Source organism: Oryctolagus cuniculus, chromosome 3 (assembly GCF_964237555.1).
Source record: "Oryctolagus cuniculus chromosome 3, mOryCun1.1, whole genome shotgun sequence".
In the NCBI taxonomy this organism is placed as follows: domain Eukaryota; kingdom Metazoa; phylum Chordata; class Mammalia; order Lagomorpha; family Leporidae; genus Oryctolagus; species Oryctolagus cuniculus.
In genome coordinates, this window is record NC_091434.1 from 163,528,533 (window position 1) to 163,547,952 (window position 19,420).

The 19,420-nt window shown below is 43.0% G+C and overlaps 1 protein-coding gene across 7 annotated transcripts in view; it reads right to left on the bottom strand.

Moving 5' to 3' along the window:
* Positions 1–19,420, bottom strand: part of GRM8 (glutamate metabotropic receptor 8) — a 913,479-nt gene that overhangs the window by 735,752 nt on the left and 158,307 nt on the right. For all 7 annotated transcript variants that reach the window (XM_051849760.2, XM_008258244.4, XM_008258240.4 and 4 more), the window contains exon 3: positions 897–1,113. In XM_051849760.2, coding sequence (XP_051705720.1) covers positions 897–1,113 — 217 coding nt within the window. The remainder of the gene's footprint in view (positions 1–896; positions 1,114–19,420) is intronic.

Here is a 19,420-nt window from a genome sequence, read left to right on the forward strand (position 1 = left end):
TGTCCTTGATAATTATGGTTAAGCCCAAATCATTCCCATGATCTTTTCCCAAGTTGAAGCCTTCAAGAAAGACAATAAATTCATCTACATAATTTCTTCAAGTCCAAAATTAATGAAAATAGATAATAGGCACTTTAATAGATCCACAAAACATTGCAACTATTTTTATGGAAAAAACTAATACATTCTTAATCAGAATGATGATATTTAAATAATACGTCCCCTTCTACCTGTTAAAGCACATTGTTGGCTAATCAGCAACAAGATATGTACTCTGCCTTGGGCTTCTTTGCTCTGCTGGGATGAATTCACAACCTCATAGGTAAAGAACTCATCAGCATCTTGTTCTAACCAAGTGTTTACATCTTGCCCTTAATCCACAGTAAGTTTTAGAGATTTAGGTAAGAATAAAAATGCAAAGAGTCAAAATAAGGCAGTAAGAATACCACTTAAGTGTATAGCCATGGGGCCACTCCAGTATTGTTTTAAAATGATTATTAGTCTTAATCCCTCTAGTGCTGGACAGTAAATTCCAATGACCTTTTAATTTAATGACTTGCTAATGTAAACTTTCACCTGGAACAATCAAATAGTATGTCATTTATTTAAATTTGCAGGGGCTCTAACATGTCAGCCAACTCCCTCATCAAAACAGACAACTTTAAAAAATGCTTGCTGGTGTCAGGAGCAGTATTTCCTAAATTAGCAGCAAAGTGCCACCCTGATGGGTCTATGAACAACAAAATTATTGCTAGTAATCCATCTTCCCCCTAGACTAGACATCCGGGGTCGCATGTGTAAAGGAGCTCTGATTGTCCCATACAGATCAGAAAGCACCAATCAGACTTCAGCAACCTATTCCTCCAAATAACACGGTCTGATAAATATCTGCTTACCAATCTCCCTGGAGATCTGGGTGAAGGCCTCCACACCGCTCTCTCCATAGTTCCCTTCGGAAGCCAGAGTTGACACGTAATTCCATCCCAGAGCCGTCACAATGTCCACCATGGCTTGCGCTTGGTAGGAATCAGGCGGCACCACTCGAGAGAAGAAGTCGTACCTGGTGTTATCACTTAGCTCTGGGGCTGTGGATGCATAGCTGATTTGAGGTATCTGCAAAAGAAACAAACAGGTCATTTCAACCCACAAGGAACCTTGCAGAAGCATTACAGGAGATGAGGGGAAGAGAAGTTCTTGTCTGCACAACAAAGAACTCAGACATGAGACAGTAGTGGAAAGCCAGGTAGCAAGGTTTAATGAGGTAGGACATCTGTCAAAATGGATGGGCACTCTCTAGGCTGATTTGAGAGTGCCCAGTTATGCAGATGGGGCAAAGCATGGTTGCAGGTTTAATGAAAAGACTACACCTGACAGGTTAGGCATGTATCAGCAAAGGCCTGACAGAGAGCCCAGCTTTCATTCAGACTGCAGCTTCTAAGGGCAGTGTGCAGCTCTTCCTGATTTCTCTTTCCCACGCACCACTCTTGGTGTCAAATAGGTGAAATTCCTCCCAAGGTTACTACCCACTATTATTGGACTGGGAAGCCCACTTGGCCCTGGGTAGAGAGAATTCTCTTGGGAAGCCTCCCCTGGGGGTAAGGCTGGGAACACCTGGAAAGTTATGGCATATGGGCAGGACTTTGTAGTGTAAAATACTGGGCTGCTTCCCATGCTTCTAAAGGCTGCAGGGTTTCTTTATGCGGGTGCTTTTTTTTCCTTAGGCCCCTTTCACACATGGGCTGATTTCTATCTTTGTACCTAACAGAAGGGAGAATTATCACAAGACTCCAGAAACCCAAACATATCGGCCTGAAGGGCCTATATGGTTGTGCGACCATCAACTTCATTAGAGTTCTTTTATAATGGTCTGAGGGCACACCATCAACACATAGTGCATATAAATAGCAAGACAGAATTTAGTTTGGCTTCAGGGTCCATTGTTGCTGAAACCAAAGCAAAACAGCTGTGCCTTTTGCTGTTGACTTTATTTGTTCTGTACATGATACATTCTGGTACAGAAATGAGAGGGAGATAAAGGTGTAGTATTATACATACATCAGAAAAGATCACTACTAAAACTGTCCTTGGCATCAGGACATAAATGCCATATAGTAACTTGAGATTTGACAATTTTAAGAGCATTTTTGTAAATTATTTTAAATATTATAACTATATTGCCTAATCGATATAGTATCTTGAGTACCACAAAAAGATTTAGGAATGAGAGTGGGGTGGGAATCGGAACAGCAGTTAAAATGCTGCTTGGGACAACTACATCTCATATCAGCATGCCTGGTTTGAGTCTCAGCTCTGCCTCTCATCAAGTTTCCTGATAATTCACATCCATGGAGGCAAAAGATGGCTCAAGTTCTTGAGCCCTTGCCACCAACAAGGGAGACCCAGATCGAGTTCCAGGTTCTTGGCTTCAGCTTGGCCCAGCCCAGGCTGTTGCAGGCATTTTAGGATTGAATCAGTAGATTGAAGACATATCATTCTCATTCTCCGTCTCACTCCATCCGACTCTGTCCCCATCTGTCTGCATCTATCTCCATCCCCGTCTGTCTCCATCCCCCTGTCTCCCTGTCCCCGTCTGTCTCATAGTAAAAATTAATTTCTAACATTTTAAAAATAGGGGCTGGCACTCTGGCAGTCAGTAGGTAAAGCTGCCACCTGTAGCACCAGCATCCTATATGGGTGCCAGTTCAAGTCCTGGCTGCTCCACTTCCAATTCATTTCCCTGCTAACCTGCCTGGGAAAGCAGCAGATGGCCCAAGTCCTTGGGCCCCTGTACCTCTCATGGAAGACCCAGATGAAGCTCCTGGCTTCAGCCTGCCCCAGCCCTGACTGTTGCAGCCGTTTGGGGAGTGAGCCAGTGCATGGACGATCTCTTTCTCACTCTGCTTGATTCTCCCTTTCTGTAACTGATTTTCAATTAAGTAGATCTTAAAAAAATTTTAGAAATAGGTGTTGGAATATCCAACCATGCATCCTCCTCTGATAAACATCTTTCCATACCTCCCCTTTATATATATTTTCCTAAAGAATTTAATTTCAAAAATGTTGTGTCATATTTCCTAACATAAATAGAGTGAACTGCTAGATTTTTTTCTCAAAACCAGGAATCCTAGGGCCGGCACCACAGCTCACTTGGTTAATCCTCCACCTGCATCGCCAGCATCCCATATGGGCGCCAGTTCTAGTCCTGATTGCTCCTCTTCCAGTCCAGCTCTCTCTCTGCTGTGGCCCAGGAGGGCAGTGGAGGATGGCTCAAGTGCTTGGGCCCCTGCATGGGAGACCAGGAGGAAGCACCTGGCTCCTGATCGGCCCTTCTTCAGCTGTAGCGGCCATTTTGGGGGTGAACCAATAGAAAGAAGACCTCTCTCTAACTCTGTCAAATAAATAAAAGAAAAGAAAACCAGGAATCCTATGTAATTTCTCAATAATTTTGTAGGGTGAGCTATGCACCTCATCAGCCTCTGCTGCCATGCTGGATCAAAGTCCAGAGGCCAAAATGACTCCAAACTAACTCAGGCTACAAGATTGAAAAAGCAAGCTTGACTTCCACATAAAACAATTAACTCTCTATCATGATCTGCAGTTAATGTCGGTGCTCAAAGAAGATGTCACAGAGGTAGTGATTCTACCTTCTCTCACAGGGTTGCATACCCTGGAGATCCAAGATAACCCATACCCTCTACCTGGATGATTTTCAATCCACATGAAAGTTCTGATTTCACTACTGACTTCTTTGGAAAGCTCTCAACATCCATCTGGAAAAAAAATTTTTTTAGCAGTAAGCATAACAGCCAAGTTTAACAAAAAGAATACAGCTGACAGACCAGTTGGGCATCTCAGAAGAAAAAAAAGAGCCTGGATAACCTTTCAAGGTCTACAGAGTCCTCCTTCATATTGGGGCTGGTGAAGAAACAAGAGAATTCCCAAGATACAGAAGTCCCATTCAGCCAGCCGCAGAGCATACAAAGTCCCTGGAGCTCTCCAGGGTGCTGACAGATCCATTCAGCCTCTGAGTAGTTTGTACCAACCTATAGGTAACAATGGTTATTCACCTTAGCTTATTTAACACTAAATTCCTTTTAACCTTAAATTATTTAACCCTAAATTCCTCTTGGTCCCGTTCTCCTAGTGGGGACCCTGTTAACCTACTTGTCGACACTGTAAAAGCATGAAGACTATCTGACCTGCCTCTTCCTCTCTCTACCAGTTATACTGGCCTTAACAAATTTTTCCCTCGATTAGGCTTTGCTCTATTCTACAAGGACTCCCCTGTAAACCTCAAGTTATGGATCATACCTTGGATAATTTCAGTTTCTTCTAGAGGACTTGAGAAAAGGACCCTTTTCTAAGTAAAATTTTCCAAAGGATCAAAGACCTTGGGGCCCCCATTGTGATATAGTAGGCTAAGCCTCTGCCTGAAACACTGGCATCCCATATGGTGCTGGTTGAAGACCTAGATGCTCCGCTTCCAATTCAGCTCCCTGCTAATAGTCTGGGAAAGAAGATGGTCCAACTGCTGTGCCCCTGCAGCCAGAAGAACTTCAGTGCTCTTGGCTTCCACCTGGCCCACAGCCAGCCATTGTGGCCATTTGGCGAATGGTATCTGTCACTCTTCCTCTATAACTCTGCCTTTTAAGTAAATAAAGTTTTAAAAAAAAGATAAATGTTACCTGCAAGCCTGTGTTCTAATGAAAGATTCAGCAGTTGGATTTACAATGCAAGGAGTGTGAGTGTGTGTGTGAGTGTGAGTGTGTGTGTGAGAGAGTGTGTGTGAGTGTGTGTGTCGGAGGGAGGGAGGGAGGGATGATGGGGAATAGAGGAATGCTCAGGCTGACTTGCCCCAAGTGGTGGAGTTGGAAGCATACCAGGGGATTCCAATTCAATCCCATCGAGGTGGCATGTACCAATGCCATCTCACTGTTCCAGGTGATCAGTTTCAGTTCACAGTTGGTCATGGTGAAGGAACTGGGAGTCAAAGGGAGCACATAGACAAGTCTAGTACCTGCTAACGCTAACTGATGGAGTAAATAAAGGGGAGAGTGATCCAACATGGGAAGTGAGATACTCAGCAGACTCATAGAATGGCAGATGTCCTAAATAGCACTCTGGCCTCAGAATCAGCCCTAAAGGCATTCGGAGCTGGCTGAAAAGCTCATGAGAGTATTTCAGGCATGGAAAGCCAAGACACTCTGGCAAAAGATCTCTGCGAGTGAGATCCCAGTGGAAAGAACAGGTCATCAAAGAAGGAGGTACCTTTCTCTGAAGGGAGGAGAGAACCTCCACTTTGACTATGACCTTGTCTAAACAAGATAAGAGTCGGAGAACTCAGAGGGCTTCCATAGCCTTGGAAACTCATGACTGGAGCATAGGGAGATTACTGATGCCATAGACAGGAGTGTCAATTGGTAAAGTCAACAACAGGAGTCACTGTGCACTTACTCCTCATGTAGGATCTCTATCCTTAATGTGCTGTACATTGAGATTTAATGCTATAACGAGTACTCAAACAATATATTTCACTTTGTGTTTCTATGGGGGTGCAAACTGTTGAAATCATTACTTAATGCATACTAAACTGATCCTCTGTAAAAAAAAAAAAAAAAAAGAAATTATCAATTCCCAACTTGACTCTCACTGGGATTAAACATGACAATAGGTCTGCTCTGATTTCATCATCATTTAAAAAAATCATCTATTATTTTTCACTTTATGTTTCTGTGTGGGAGCAAACTGTTGAAATCCATACTTAATGTATACTAAGCTGATCTTCTGTATATTAAGATAATCGAAAATGAATCTTGATGTGAATGGAAGGGGAGAGGGAGTGGGAAAGGGGAGGGTTGTGGGTGGGAGGGACGGTATGGGGGGGAAGCCATTGTAATCCATAAGTCGTACTTTGGAAATTTATATGCATTAAATAAAAGTTAAAAAAAAAATTCTACAGCACATGCTATGGCTCCATACCATACCCTGGTTCTATTTGAAGGCTTCATCCTCCCACTTCCTTAGTTACTCAAAGTCCAGTGGTAAAATTCCTTACACATCCCCCTCCCTTCCTATAGTAATGAGCCACCCCTTTCTAAAAAAGAACAGAAAGTGTGAAAACTGAGTGTTTGAAACCAAAACTAATTATCTCAAATTACTACCTTCAGTCAGTCACTTCCAGGGCTGTTTAATTAGCAGTCATCATCATGTTTAGGAATAATTAAACAGGTGTAAAGGTTATATAAAATAAAAGTGCAGATAGAAGATGGCTGTTTGATTAATTCAGTAATTGACTTTCTCCCCAAAGTCTTAAAGAGTTTTGTCTTTTCAGATCAGTGTGCAGGATATAAATGTGAGAGTATGTGTTTGTATCTTGATTTGTTCACTTTTTGCTATGTTGCACTGCCCAATAGTACACATTAGGGTATACTGATAGTATTCCAAGGCAACTTTTCATGTTGTCACAAAGTCACAGCCCATTGTTGTTTTACTGTGGTAAACCACTAAGCATTGGCTCATTAAGCATTTTAATTTCTGTGCTAAAATCTCCAATATTTCTGCTATGCTCAAATTAAATCCCTACTGTCAATAGACATGGAATTTAAGATTTCATGCTTATTTTCAAATCTACACACAACACATCCCTTAACCTTGTGTTTTTCATCAATCGGAAACATCAACAAAATGATAGATAAGTGAGAAAAGGGAAAGAAAAAGTAAAAGGAAAGGAAAACATACTGAGGGAAGAAGGTATTAAAGCATCTTTCATCAGTTACACCATTTTCCTAAACAAGAAATACCCTTAACATACATCTTTTAACTCTAATTTTCTAGTTTAAAGGACAAAACCCGAACTCTTTGGTCTGGGTCCAAAGCCCATTACACTCTGTCCCACCCTACTTCCTTGCCTGTTACCTTCTCTCCATACTCTGACCGCATCTGTCCCCTTGCCCATGCTGATCCCTGCACAGAGACATGATCTGCTCTCCTCCTCCTCCACCTCCTGATCATTTACACCCACTCAAAATCCACCTGAGAAGTCACCTCCTTGCCAGGATGCTTTGACTTACTGCCAGGCTAAGCTATCTTTTTGCTGTTCCTCACTCCCAGAGATCCATCATCTGGCCTCAGAATCACGACTGCCTGCCGGGTTGTGTCCCTCTCAGGACTAAACAAGGCCTTGCTTATTTGGTACCCCCAACACTGGCATGGCAAGTGCTCAGTGAGTGCTTGCAGGCAATTTAATAAAGCCTTCTTCCTACCACCTCCTCCCCTGCATGTCACCAAAACACTACACACACTATTCCCCATTTACTCCAAGCAAGCCTTCTCCAGCCTGCTGCCTAGGGAGGCTGCTATCTATGACCATCCATGTGAGCTGTGTGCCTCTGGAGCCAAGTTTGACAGAAGTCAAAGTATTTATCCCTCTAGCTTCTTCCCTTGCTGCCTCAGTGTTTCTCTTCCTGGTCTCTCAGCCATAGTTAAAGCTCTTGCCAGTCTCTGTGCCCAGCCTCTACTCTTGCCCCTGCAGATATCCACACTGTTGCTGTTCATCAGTCTATGCTAGCTCTTTTAACTGGACCCACATCTCATGTATAGTTCTTTGGTTACCTGCTCTGCCATTACCTGGAGTGGTCCAGAAGCCCCACTAATGCACTAATGACAAGTTTTTGAAGGGACAGTCACCACTGTGTCCCCTCCGCCAACCCTACCCTAACATCCCAGCCCTTCTCCATCTACTTCCCCTTGCAGCCTTCTCCACTCCAGTCTTCACCTGACTTTTCCTTAACTGTCTCTTTCAATTCCTTAAGGCAGCAAATCGCATATTTGAAAACACCTGTCACTTTGCTTTTCTTGATTTCTCATTTTCTTTGTGCTGAGGTTTCATAAGGATATGATGTATGCTTAAAATACAGTCATATTTTCATTACTCTTATAAAGCATATTTCAGGCAATTAATTATACAACACAAGGCACCCATTATCACACCTCCCATAAAACACTGCTTTAGCTTCTACTTTTCTGATAACTCTTGTTTAGAAAAATACTAAAATCTCTTTCTCCTACAACAGTCTCAATTTAGCCCATGGAAGAGGACATTCCTACCCCAGCACCTTCTCTGAGGTGAGGGAGGGTGCACAGAATATTTCCCATCTAGTTATTTACCCTTATTCTACCCAGCACAGAGAGAAACCAAACTGGGGGCCAGATTTCCATTCATTCAGCAAGAACAGATACCAAGGACTGGCAGCACTGCAGTATAGCTGGTTAAGCCACCATCTGTGACATGGCATCGCACATCAGAGTGCCCATTCAAGGCCTAGCTGTCCTACTTCTGGTCCAGTTTCCTGCAAGTGTGCTTGGGCATGTAGTAGAAGATGGCCCAAGGGATTGGGCCCCTGCCACCCATGTGGGAAACCAGGATGGAATTCCTGGCTCTTGGCTTCGCCCTGACCCAGCTCTGGCTCTTGCAGCTACCTGAGGAGTAAACCAGTACATAGAAGATGAATCTTTGTCTCTCCCCCTCTCTGATGCTCTGCCTTTCAAATAATAAAGTGAATGGATAGCAGACTCCCTTTATTCTCTGACCTCACTACAGACATCCCAGGCTACTTGTCTATGTAACCAGGGGACCATCTTCAGGAGGAAGCCCCCCTGCTTCTCCCCACATTCCTGACAGCCAGCACATGATGGGAATCGAGCCCATGCTTCAAGTCTTCTGTGCAGGCAGAAGTGGGGCCCAAAGGTGAGATGCTGGGGAAATAAGAGGCATTCTCTTGGCCTCAGGCCCAAGTTGAATTCTCTCCAATCCAGATCTTCACACATAGCCATGTGTCTGGGAAGATATTTTGTGCTTGCCCAGCAGTTAATGAAGCTAATTAATGGTCTAAATTTAACCAGCTATTCTGTGAACCTTGGACTTCCAATTCTAAGAAATTCTAAACATTTGAAGTAGAGCGCAAGGAGACTAAAATTCTATTCCAGAAGAAATTATTTTACATATAGGTATTTTTAAAATAGAATTTAGCAGATTCCTGTCTACAAGTGGGCATTTTCCACTTCTAGATGGGATCTCCAATTTATACTGAGGCTTTTGGCCACTGCCAGCAAGACCACAATTCATAGTCTTCCTCCTTCACCTCTGCCTCCCACCTTCCAGTTGGCTGAATTTTGGCCCAATGTGCAGAGCTCCACTAGTCACTGTTGGCCGCACCCTAGCAATGGTAGAGCTCAAAGCACCCCTAGTCCAAGCCATTACTGTATCTGGATTCCTAAAACCCTGAATGTTCTTCCTGCTCCCATTCTTACCCTTATCATGTCCATGCTACCCCAGCAACCAAACTGATGTTTCAAAAGAGAAAATTATAAAAATCTCTTAAAGTCCATCAATCATTTCCCCTTCACTCTTAGACTGAGAGCTCTTGTCACAGGGTCCTTTGATCTGACATCTGACTGCCTTCACCCTCACACACCTGATCTGACCTCACTGGCTTCTTTTTGTTCTCTGAGCAGGCCAAGTCCTTTATTCCCTCTAAGACTTATGCACATCACTTTTTTTTTTTGGACAAATCCTTCCAGGCATTTCTTGTCCTTCAGCTCAGCTCAGACGTCTCCTCAAAAGAGAGCTTCCCTGACCATCCCATTTCATGTGCTCTTTCCTTCCCATTATCTCGTCACCCTACTATTGCCTTCTTTACTCTTGTCATGACTTCAATTATTCCGTGCATTGCTTCCACTGCAAACAGGGGTCTTTTCTGTGTTATTTGCAGATGAAACACGAGCTCTCGGCACATAAGGGCTTCATACTCAGCAAAAGAAAAATAAATCCACCCATCAGTCAATCAAGCACCCCTTTCCTTCATGAACCTGAACATGGAGCAATCTTTCTATAAAACTATTTAAGTAAAAGTCATCCATTTCCCATATATTAATCAAAGATCTATTCAGCTACTAAAGCTTCTGATAAATTTATCTCTTTTGCCAAACTGAAGTGATGGAACTCCCAGTTAGCACAAGCAAAGCCCCATTTCTTTTTTTCTTTTAAGATTTATTTATTTGGCCAGCACCACGGCTCAATAGGCTAATCCTCCGCCTGTGGCACCAGCACACCGGGTTCTAGTCCCAGTCGGGGTGCCGGATTCTGTCTCTGTTGCCCTTCTTCCAGGCCAGCTCTCTGCTGTGGCCAGGGAGTGCAGTGGAGGATGGCCCAAGTCCTTGGGCCCTACACCCACATGGGAGACCAGGAGAAGCACCTGGCTCCTGCCATCGGATCAGCGCGGTGCACCAGCCACAGCGCGCCGGCCGCAGCGGCCATTGGAGGGTGAACCAACAGCAAAGGAAGACTTTTCTCTGTCTCTGTCCACTCTGCCTGTCAAAAAAAAAAAGATTTATTTATTTGAAGGGAAGAGATACAGAGAAGAGACACACAGAGAGAAAGCTCCTGCATCTACCAGTTCACTCACCAGTTGGCCGCAACAGCCAGGGCTGTACCAGGCCACAGTCAATAGTCAGGGGTTTCCTCCATGTCTCTCTAATGGGTGCAGAGGCCCAGGGACTTGGGCCATCTTCTGTTGCCTTCCTAGGAGCATTAGCAGGGAGCTGGATCCCAAGTCAAGCAGCCAGGACTTGAACCTGTGCCCATATGGAATGCCAGCACTGCAGGCCATGGCATTAACCCACTTAGCTGCAGCGCTGGCCCTGCAGGGCACCATTTCTGCTATGGACTCTGCAGACTCAGAAGGGATCACACATCTGCCATTAAGCTTCTGAAATGCTAAGAAAATCCATGGAAACTGCATATGTACCTGGCAAACACCCTGACAGCCATGGACTTGACTTCAGTTTGTCATTTAAGAATAAAAATTACATTTCACTTTTTTAAAAGTTTATTTGAAAGGCAGAGAGACAGAGATAAGAGAATGAAAGAGGGAGAGAAACAGTATTCCCATCTACTGGCTCACTCCCTAAAATGCCCATAACAGCCAGGGACTCAGCCAGGAGCCAGGGGTTGGTGACCAGAAGCCAGCAACACAACCGAAGTCTCTTATCTCTGCTGCCTCCCACGGTCTTCATTAGCAGGAAGCTGTAGTCAGGAGCTGTAGCCAAGAATCGAACCCAGGCACTGCAACATGAGACTTGGCTATCTTAACTGCTAGACTAAAAGTCTGCCCTACACTCCATATCCAATGCCAAAGTAACAGACTATCACATCATTTTGTCCTTGCTTATCTGGGCAGCTGGGTATTCTAGACAGGCCTCCAAGTGCTTACATCTCCCTGAAACTGTGTTTCTTCATACTGCCTCCACAGAGTCTGTACATGACTGAGAGGTAGGAAAGTGGGGATGCAGGTCACGGAGACTCAAAGATGCTCTACAACTCTTAACTCCCAGAAGTACTCTTCAGGTGTCCAAGCAGCTTCCCGTTCCACCTCCAGGGCCTCTTGATGCTTTCCAACTGTTTGCATATCAGAAGGCCATGGCGCCCCTGAAACCTGTCTTCTCAGAATGCCATTCTTCTATATCTGTTCCCCACTTTCTGGTTTGCCAAAGATCCCATGGCAGCTAAGACAGCCTTGAGAAAGCCTAGCAATGAGCCACTTACAGCACAGCCTGGAAGAAGCCCCTCAGAAAGGTAGTACATTAGGGTGGGCATTGCAGCACAGCAGGTTAAGATGTCACTCAGCACATCTACTCCCATATCATAGCGCTCATTTAAGCCCTGGATGCTCTGCTTCTGATCCAGCTTCCTGCTAATGCAGCCGGGAAGGCAGTGGGTGGTGGACCAGATACCTGGGTCCCTGCCACCCAAGTGAGAGACCTAGATGGAACTCTTAATGTAGGCCTGGCTCAGCCCTAGCTGTTGCTGCCATTTAGGAAATAAATTAGAGGGTAGAAGATATCTTTGTTTCTGTACATCTGTCTCTCCCTCTCTCCCCCTTCTATTACTCTTAAATAAATAAATCTTTTCTTAAAACTGGTAGTAAATATAAGTCTTCGTGCAGAAAACACCTATCTAAGTACAGGTTTGCACACAGGAGACAAGTCCTGAGTCACATACATCCTCACATTAATTCCTGCCAAAAGAGGATTTTGTTATTTTTATCTCTGCCAAACAAGAGCCTTGTTTGTTCATCGATTGTTGAAGTCAGTGGTGGAGCAGGTTGACAGGGTTCAATAGCATCGCTGGTTTTCTCCAAAGATCAGTGTGCAGCTGGGCCCTGGCCTCAGTGGGGCACTCACCTGAGCTCTTCTCCAGTGACGGTGGCCCTAGCAACAGCGGCCACCACCACCTGAGTTTCCTGCTCCTGGCCCAGAAATGTATTTGTTGCTGCTGCAAAACTCAGGTCCAGAAAAGCACATTGATTAAAGCCATGAACTCTATCTTTTCAGCCTTGACTGCTCTCTAGCATTAGAATTACTTGCTGCTTGTGGCAAAACATGAATATACAATCAGAAATTCAAGTTAGAAGTCAATGTCCAGTAGCAATCCTCCTCCAACACTGCCTTGAGTTCCCATGCCCCTCTCAGCTTCACACAAACACAATCTAGAGAAGGAAAATAAAAAGGAAACATACAGCCAAAGGGTGACATACAAAAGAGCAAACACGGTGGTGCTGAGTTTGCATCTATTCCTCTCCCACACAAGACCTGCTTAGAACAATTCTGCCCACAGAGTGGACAGTTAGTAGGCACCTTGTGTATACAAGTGAGTGCCAAATGTAAAACTCAGTCCCTGTCTCCTCAGTTGGGTTCTCAGAATTGGTTCAAAGGAAAATCCAAGTTTTTTGGGCTTTGATATAAAGTGGAGCTTAGCCAAAGAGAAAGGGAAGCAGCCTACTGAGAAGGAAAATTGTGGAAGTCAAGGAGAAGAAGAGATTTTATTGACTGCCTTTTCACCCTTGTCCCCCATGCACCCTCACTCAGACTAAGCAGCTTTATACCCGCCCACACTTTAAGGGCCGCAGCTTAGCACAGCTACCTGCAACACTAAGTCAGTAGGTTTAGGGTCACGAGTTTAACTCCATGAAGGGCTAGGATACAGACCATATCCCCCACCAGAACCTTCCTTGTCACGAACACACAGAAACACTAACAAAGTCAACCAGATAAGGGAGAGTAAGAACAAGCCATCCTCAATCTAAGATGAATAATTCAAAGATGGATTGCCTGAGATTTCAGCAGCAAATATGAAGATCAAGTCACAGGAGGCATCCTTTCTTCAAGACATAAGGAGGGTGTGACTAAGCATATAAATACATTTTACATTTACAAAGTCATTTGTTGATTCCAGATCCATTTGAATAGTGGGTGTAGGGCCCAAGGACTTGGGCCATCCTCCACTGCACTCCCTGGCCACAGCAGAGAGCTGGCCTGGAAGAGGGGCAACAGAGACAGAATCCGGCGCCCCGACCGGGACTAGAACCCAGTGTGCCCGCGCCACAGGCGGAGGATTAGCCTAGTGAGCCGCGGCGCTAGCCTTTTCTCCCCCTTTTTCAAGGGTATTTTGTGTTAGGGAAACCTCAAAGGGTATACATGAGTTACAGTAACACAAATAGGCAAAATAAAGAGACAGTCTGCAAAGCATGGGCAGTATAGGGAATGGCTGTGGAAAACCATAATCCATTAGGAGTCAGGGAGTAGGAATCCTACGAAGAAATTATATCCTGACTACTCCAGTACACACCTCCTGCTGGGTCACTGCTGACTGAGCCCACTGGAAGGCACAGGACAGGACAGGACGACACTATCTGCACAGAGGAGCCCCCAGAGCATCAAGCAAGAAGGCAAGGAGAGAAGATGGAAGGACGAGAACCAAGTAGGAGCTACCTAGTCTGGTCATCAGATACTTCAAATAAATGTATGGATAGCTGTGCAGATTTTCAATTTTCAGTGTTACAATACTTCTTGAAAACTTGCTGCTTTCAAATAGTACTTTTGGCAACACTAAGACATTTTGGTTGGGCAACTGAATAGCCCAACCTAAAGTTAGGCCAATAGGGACTCGTGCTATGGCACAGTGGGTTAAGACACCACCTGTGGTGCCAGCATTCATTACAGCCGCTGGTTCAAGTCCTGGCTGCTCTACTTCTGATCCAGTTCCCTCCTAATACACCTGGGAAAGCAGATTAAGATGGTTAAAGCCTTGGGTCCTTGCCACACATGTGGGAGACCCATAAAAAGCTCCTGGCTTCAGTCTCAGTCTCGGTTGGTGCTGCCATTTGGATAGTGAACCAGTGGTTGGAAGCATTCTCTCCCTCTCCCTCTCCCCCCCCACCACCTCTGTAACTCTGCCTTTCAAATAAATTTTTAAAAGGAAAAAATTAGGCCTATTAAATTAGAATTTCTTGTGGAAAATAAAATCATGCCTCGGTTTCTTTAAGTGTAATGATTTTAATCAAAATGGTAATGGCATTTGGCTTTTAACCTGCTTATTTAAAATGAAAGACAAGCAATCCGTGAACATGAAAGAATTTACATATAAACAACCATAATTATACCCAATAAGATTAATAAACCTTTTTATACATCTGCTAATTACATTTTACAATGAGAAAGCACAACAGCTCCTAAGGGAAAGACTTGTTATAATCTATCAAGTTGCTAGTAGTATGGGGATTTTTAAACATAAATAGCCACGCATATTCATTCAAAAGTTTTAATAACAAGTTGGATTTAACATATTCACTTTTTAAGGGACTTCAGTAGTCTAATTAGGTTTATATTTTATCTTGTTTCTAACTTCTTTTGATCATTAGAAAAGGTAAACATTATTTTTTCTAATTTCCATATACTGTGTGATTACTAAAAAATTATAACCATTGTATATGCAATATTGCACACAAATTTAACAGGCTAATTTAGTACATGTAGTTTTTCTGATTAGTGGTTAAATTAAATTTAATATCTTCTGAATGGTTTCTTTTAGATTAATTCATTCAACAGATTAGCTCCCACTAGGTGCCAGACACCATGACAGGCCCGCGAGATAAGGCAGGAAACACGTGGCCCAGTGAAAAAGACAGGCACTAAATAAACAGTCAAATAAATACTGAACAGCAACTGAGATGAATGCTAGGACAGCAGAGTACAGCTCAGTGCTTCAAGGTCACTCACCTGGTCTGGGGAAAATGGCAGGCATCCAGGGAAAACCAACACTGAGCCAACACATGAAAAGGTGAGAAAAAAAGGAAACCACTGAACACCAGCTGCAGATGGTCTCTCACTTCAGCCCTCCTTCAGGTGTGTAAACCACCCAATTTATAGAAGTCAGGAGGAGCAGTTGACTGACAAATACTTCATTTTAGTCTGATTGACACTTAGTAACTATACATTTATGGGGTACAGATGATGTTTCAATACATGCACATACCGTGTCAAGATCAGATCTGCTTTGAACATTTATCATTTCTTTGCAGTGAGAACATTCAAAATCCTGTCTTCTAGCTCTTTTGAAAGATAAAATACATTGTTGCTAACTATAATCATTCTACAAATACATTTTCAAGTAGTATATACAAAATTTGGGTTCTTGCACCAGACTTATTTTAAAAAAAAAAAGCTATGAGGGTGGAGATTGCGCTGGCAATTAAAATGCCAATTATCACAACTCCCTCCCATCCCCCAGATTCCACCCCACATCAGAGTGCCTGCGTTAGATTCCTGGCTCTGGCTCCACATTCCAGGTTCCTGCCAGCAGAGACCCTGGGAGACAGCAGTGATGGCCAAAGTAGTTGGACCTCTGCCACACACAAGGGAGACCTGGATTGCATTCCCAGTTCCCGGCTTTGGCCTTGGACCAGCCCCTACCATGGTAGGCCCTTGAAGAGTGAACTAGCAGGTAGGAATTTTCTGTCTTTGTATCTGTCCAATGAATAAACAGATAGTATGAGTAAAGCGTGAATGAACAAATGATTGGACAGATAGAGGGTAGAAATATTCAGTGAATCCTGCAAACTAAGCCTATAGAAGACAAATAACAAGAACCAAGGCTAAAAAAATAGATTATGTACATACTCTAATATGTTTCCTTAGGATAGTTTAAAAAAAATAAGTTGAACGAAAATCTCTTCATCTTGGACAAGGAAAGTCTTCAGGATAAGATTTCAAAATACATAAGTAGCAGGTTAGAATTCACCCTGGAAGATAATCTTTTTTCTTTTTAACAACATAACATACATTTTCTGAACCTCTCAGGAGGAGGAAAGAGAAATAAATGGATCTATCTTTCTTTGAAAACTCTGCTAGGTGACCCAGCATCCCAGGGAGACAAAGAGAATGTCATTCCCTGATTTCATTACTTCTAACTCTTACTGCCAGGATTCCACTGCATTCCAGAGTAAAAGATACCTCTTTGATACCTTCTTGACAAAGTTTGCAGGTGTCTTGGGATTTCAAAATGAAGTATTTCTCTTAGTATTATTTTAAACAAAAGGAAGAGAAATTTCTGGTGTGAGTTGCTTAGGACAGTGAGAGTTCTCTGTGACGTGGTTTTCCTACAGGAATACCAAAAAATGATTAATTACAATTTGTTACACTAGAAAAAGCAAAATGATGTTGTGGCACTTTCTTAGCATCATTTGCTAAATCACTTAAAATTTTAACTCTCCCACACCATTCATTCCCATCACTGCTGACTTCAAACCATCACCTAGCATTTAATTTTCTGCGGCTGCTGATCTCTTTGCTGTGCAATCACCACTGTGGCTCAATTTTCCCCCCAAGCATGTCAGCACTAGAACATTAAAACATAAAAAGTTAGTAATTATAACCAACAAATTGAAGTCAATAAACCTTAAGCCGGCAAATATTCCATTTAGACTGGCATTTTGCCACTCAATAATATATGGTTTGAATCCTGCAAATAAGGAAGAATGTTGATAAGATAATTTGCCTTTGCAAATAAGTTTCCTAGTTGACAATTTCTTGGATTTTCAGTGATTAGCCACACTCACTGATGTTCTGATTTTATCTACCAGCTGCCATTCAGGTACTGATTCTGAATACCTAATACCACTCTCATTTCCTTTGTGTTACCCAAGTTGATGAACTTGGTCAGAAGGTACCTAGGAGGTTAACAATCAAAATTAGATCTCCACTAACAAAACTAAAAGTCTCAAAGATCAAATAGCTGATTTCATAACTGGCCATCATCAGGCGATAGGAAGAGTAGTCAAAAGAAGTTAACTGACTCGGATTCCATTTTTCTACTCACAATGGGGAATCCTCCAAAGATCTGTTTCTCTGAAAAGCACCATCTTCTTATCCAAAGGACAGCTTCATTAGACTTTCCTACCCATAAACAATCTCTTCAAGAGCAGGCAGGCTTACTATTCTTGATGAACTCCCTTATATGTCATATTGCATCTGCATACCCAACGCATGAAATGGGTGTGTTTGTGCATACATGCACATGTTTTTGCCAACATGTTCTAACATGCTATTTTGGTCAAGAGATCTGCTAATTGCTCTGCCTCCCATTTAAGAACACAAAAAATATATTGGAATGAAATGATCACTTCGCACTATGAATATTGTAATTTTAGTGCATACTTACATTCCTATGGAACTGTGGTCTGACTTTTTACTTGAATATTATGATTACTGACAAATTAAGACTATAAATACAGAATGGGTTCAAATTATGTCTTTGTAAAAACACAAAGAAAAAGTAGGGAAGGAGAGGATTCTTGGGGAGCAGAGTGATGATGGTTATCTTCTTGGAACTGTACCTATGGAATGCATAAAGTTGTTTTTTTAATTAATAAAAAATATTTAAAAAATGTAGGATATCAGACCCCACCCCAAACCTGAAAGAAAATCTACAAGATCTCCAGGTAATCTGTGTACAATGAAGTTGGAAAATCACTGTTCCAGTAGAACACTTTGAATACACACTCAAGAGCTCTGTACTTTTCTTTGAAATTTTTTTTGTATCATGCTCAGAGTTTTTAAACATTTTTAAGATGTACAATGTATTTCAAAGAGTTGGAGCAAGGAAAAGACAAAAGAGAGGGAGAGAGAAAGACAGCTTCCATCCACTGGTTCCCTTCCCAAATGTTCACATTGTCCAGGGTTGGGCCATGCTGAAGCCAGGATCCAGAAACACCCTATGTGTCTCCAATATGAGAGGCAGGGGCACAAGTACTGGGGCCATCATTCACTGCATTCCCAGGTAGGTGCACAGGCAGAGAGCAGGATCTGAAACAGATTAGCAGGTACTCTAATTGTCCCTCTGATATGGGATGCAGCATCACAAGCCACAACTTAACCTGCCATGTACGCAACACCAGTCGTGCTCACAGGAATTAATTGTGTTCACTGCAAGAATTATTTTTGGTAGATCTGGATGCTTTCATCATTGGGAAATAAAAGTTCCCTTTAATTTGTTTGACAAAGAAGTCCATGCCTTGAAAACAATGTTCACTTCCCCAAAGCTGAACAACAGCTCCCAATAATCAAACGTTTTAAATATGTTGTTTCCAAAGTCACATTTTTTAAGATTTACTGATTTGAAAAGCAGCATTACAGACAGATGGAGAGACAGAGATCTTCCATCCACTGGTTCATTCCCGAGATGGCTGCAACAGCCTAGTCTGGGCCAGGCCTATGCCATGAGCCTGGAACTTCATCAAGTTCTCCCACCCAGGTGGCAGAGACCAAAGCAGCTGGGCCACCTTCTATTGCTTTCCCAGGTGTATTACTAAGGAGCTCGAACAGAAGTGGAGCAGCCAGGACTCAAACCAGTGACCATATGGGAAGCTGGTGTTGCAGGCAGTGGCTTAACCTGCTGCACCACAACTATAGTCCCCAAAGTCACATTGTTAAGATTGTTATTATGTTTCTATTCTTGCATCACATATTGGCATGGTGTTTATGTTTAATGTCATGGCAAATCTATAGTCCCATGAACGTATCATAGATATCATGGAATCAGTAAGAGGTTTTAAAATATTTTTTAGTTATTTGAAAATAACAGATGAGTTTTTAAAACATAAGAATTCTACAAAGCCTGCAGGATTGAATGCCAAACACAGGAGGCAATGTACCTTGTCATCAATGAATGCTCAATCACATTCACATGCAGGATGATTCGGGGAGGAATTCATTTCTGTATGATTCTTGCTGCTTTGGGGGACCCAGAAAATCACTTTTTGGTTCTTTTGTCTCCTCCATGCCACTAATTGGCCCTATACACCCCATAGAATTTGCTGGTCTGCGGAAGCTTTAGCCTCCATAGGCTAATGCTCAGAGCTGAATGACTATCTCAGGTTTGAGAAGGGAGAATTGGAGAGGGGGATGAAGGGAGAGTGTTGCTTTCCCAGGAGTGGGGAATGATGGTGATTTTCACTTCGTTTCCATGAAGGCCATCCCCAGAATCCCAGCAGCCTCACAGAAGCCCCTCTCTTGTGCTTCCCAGGGA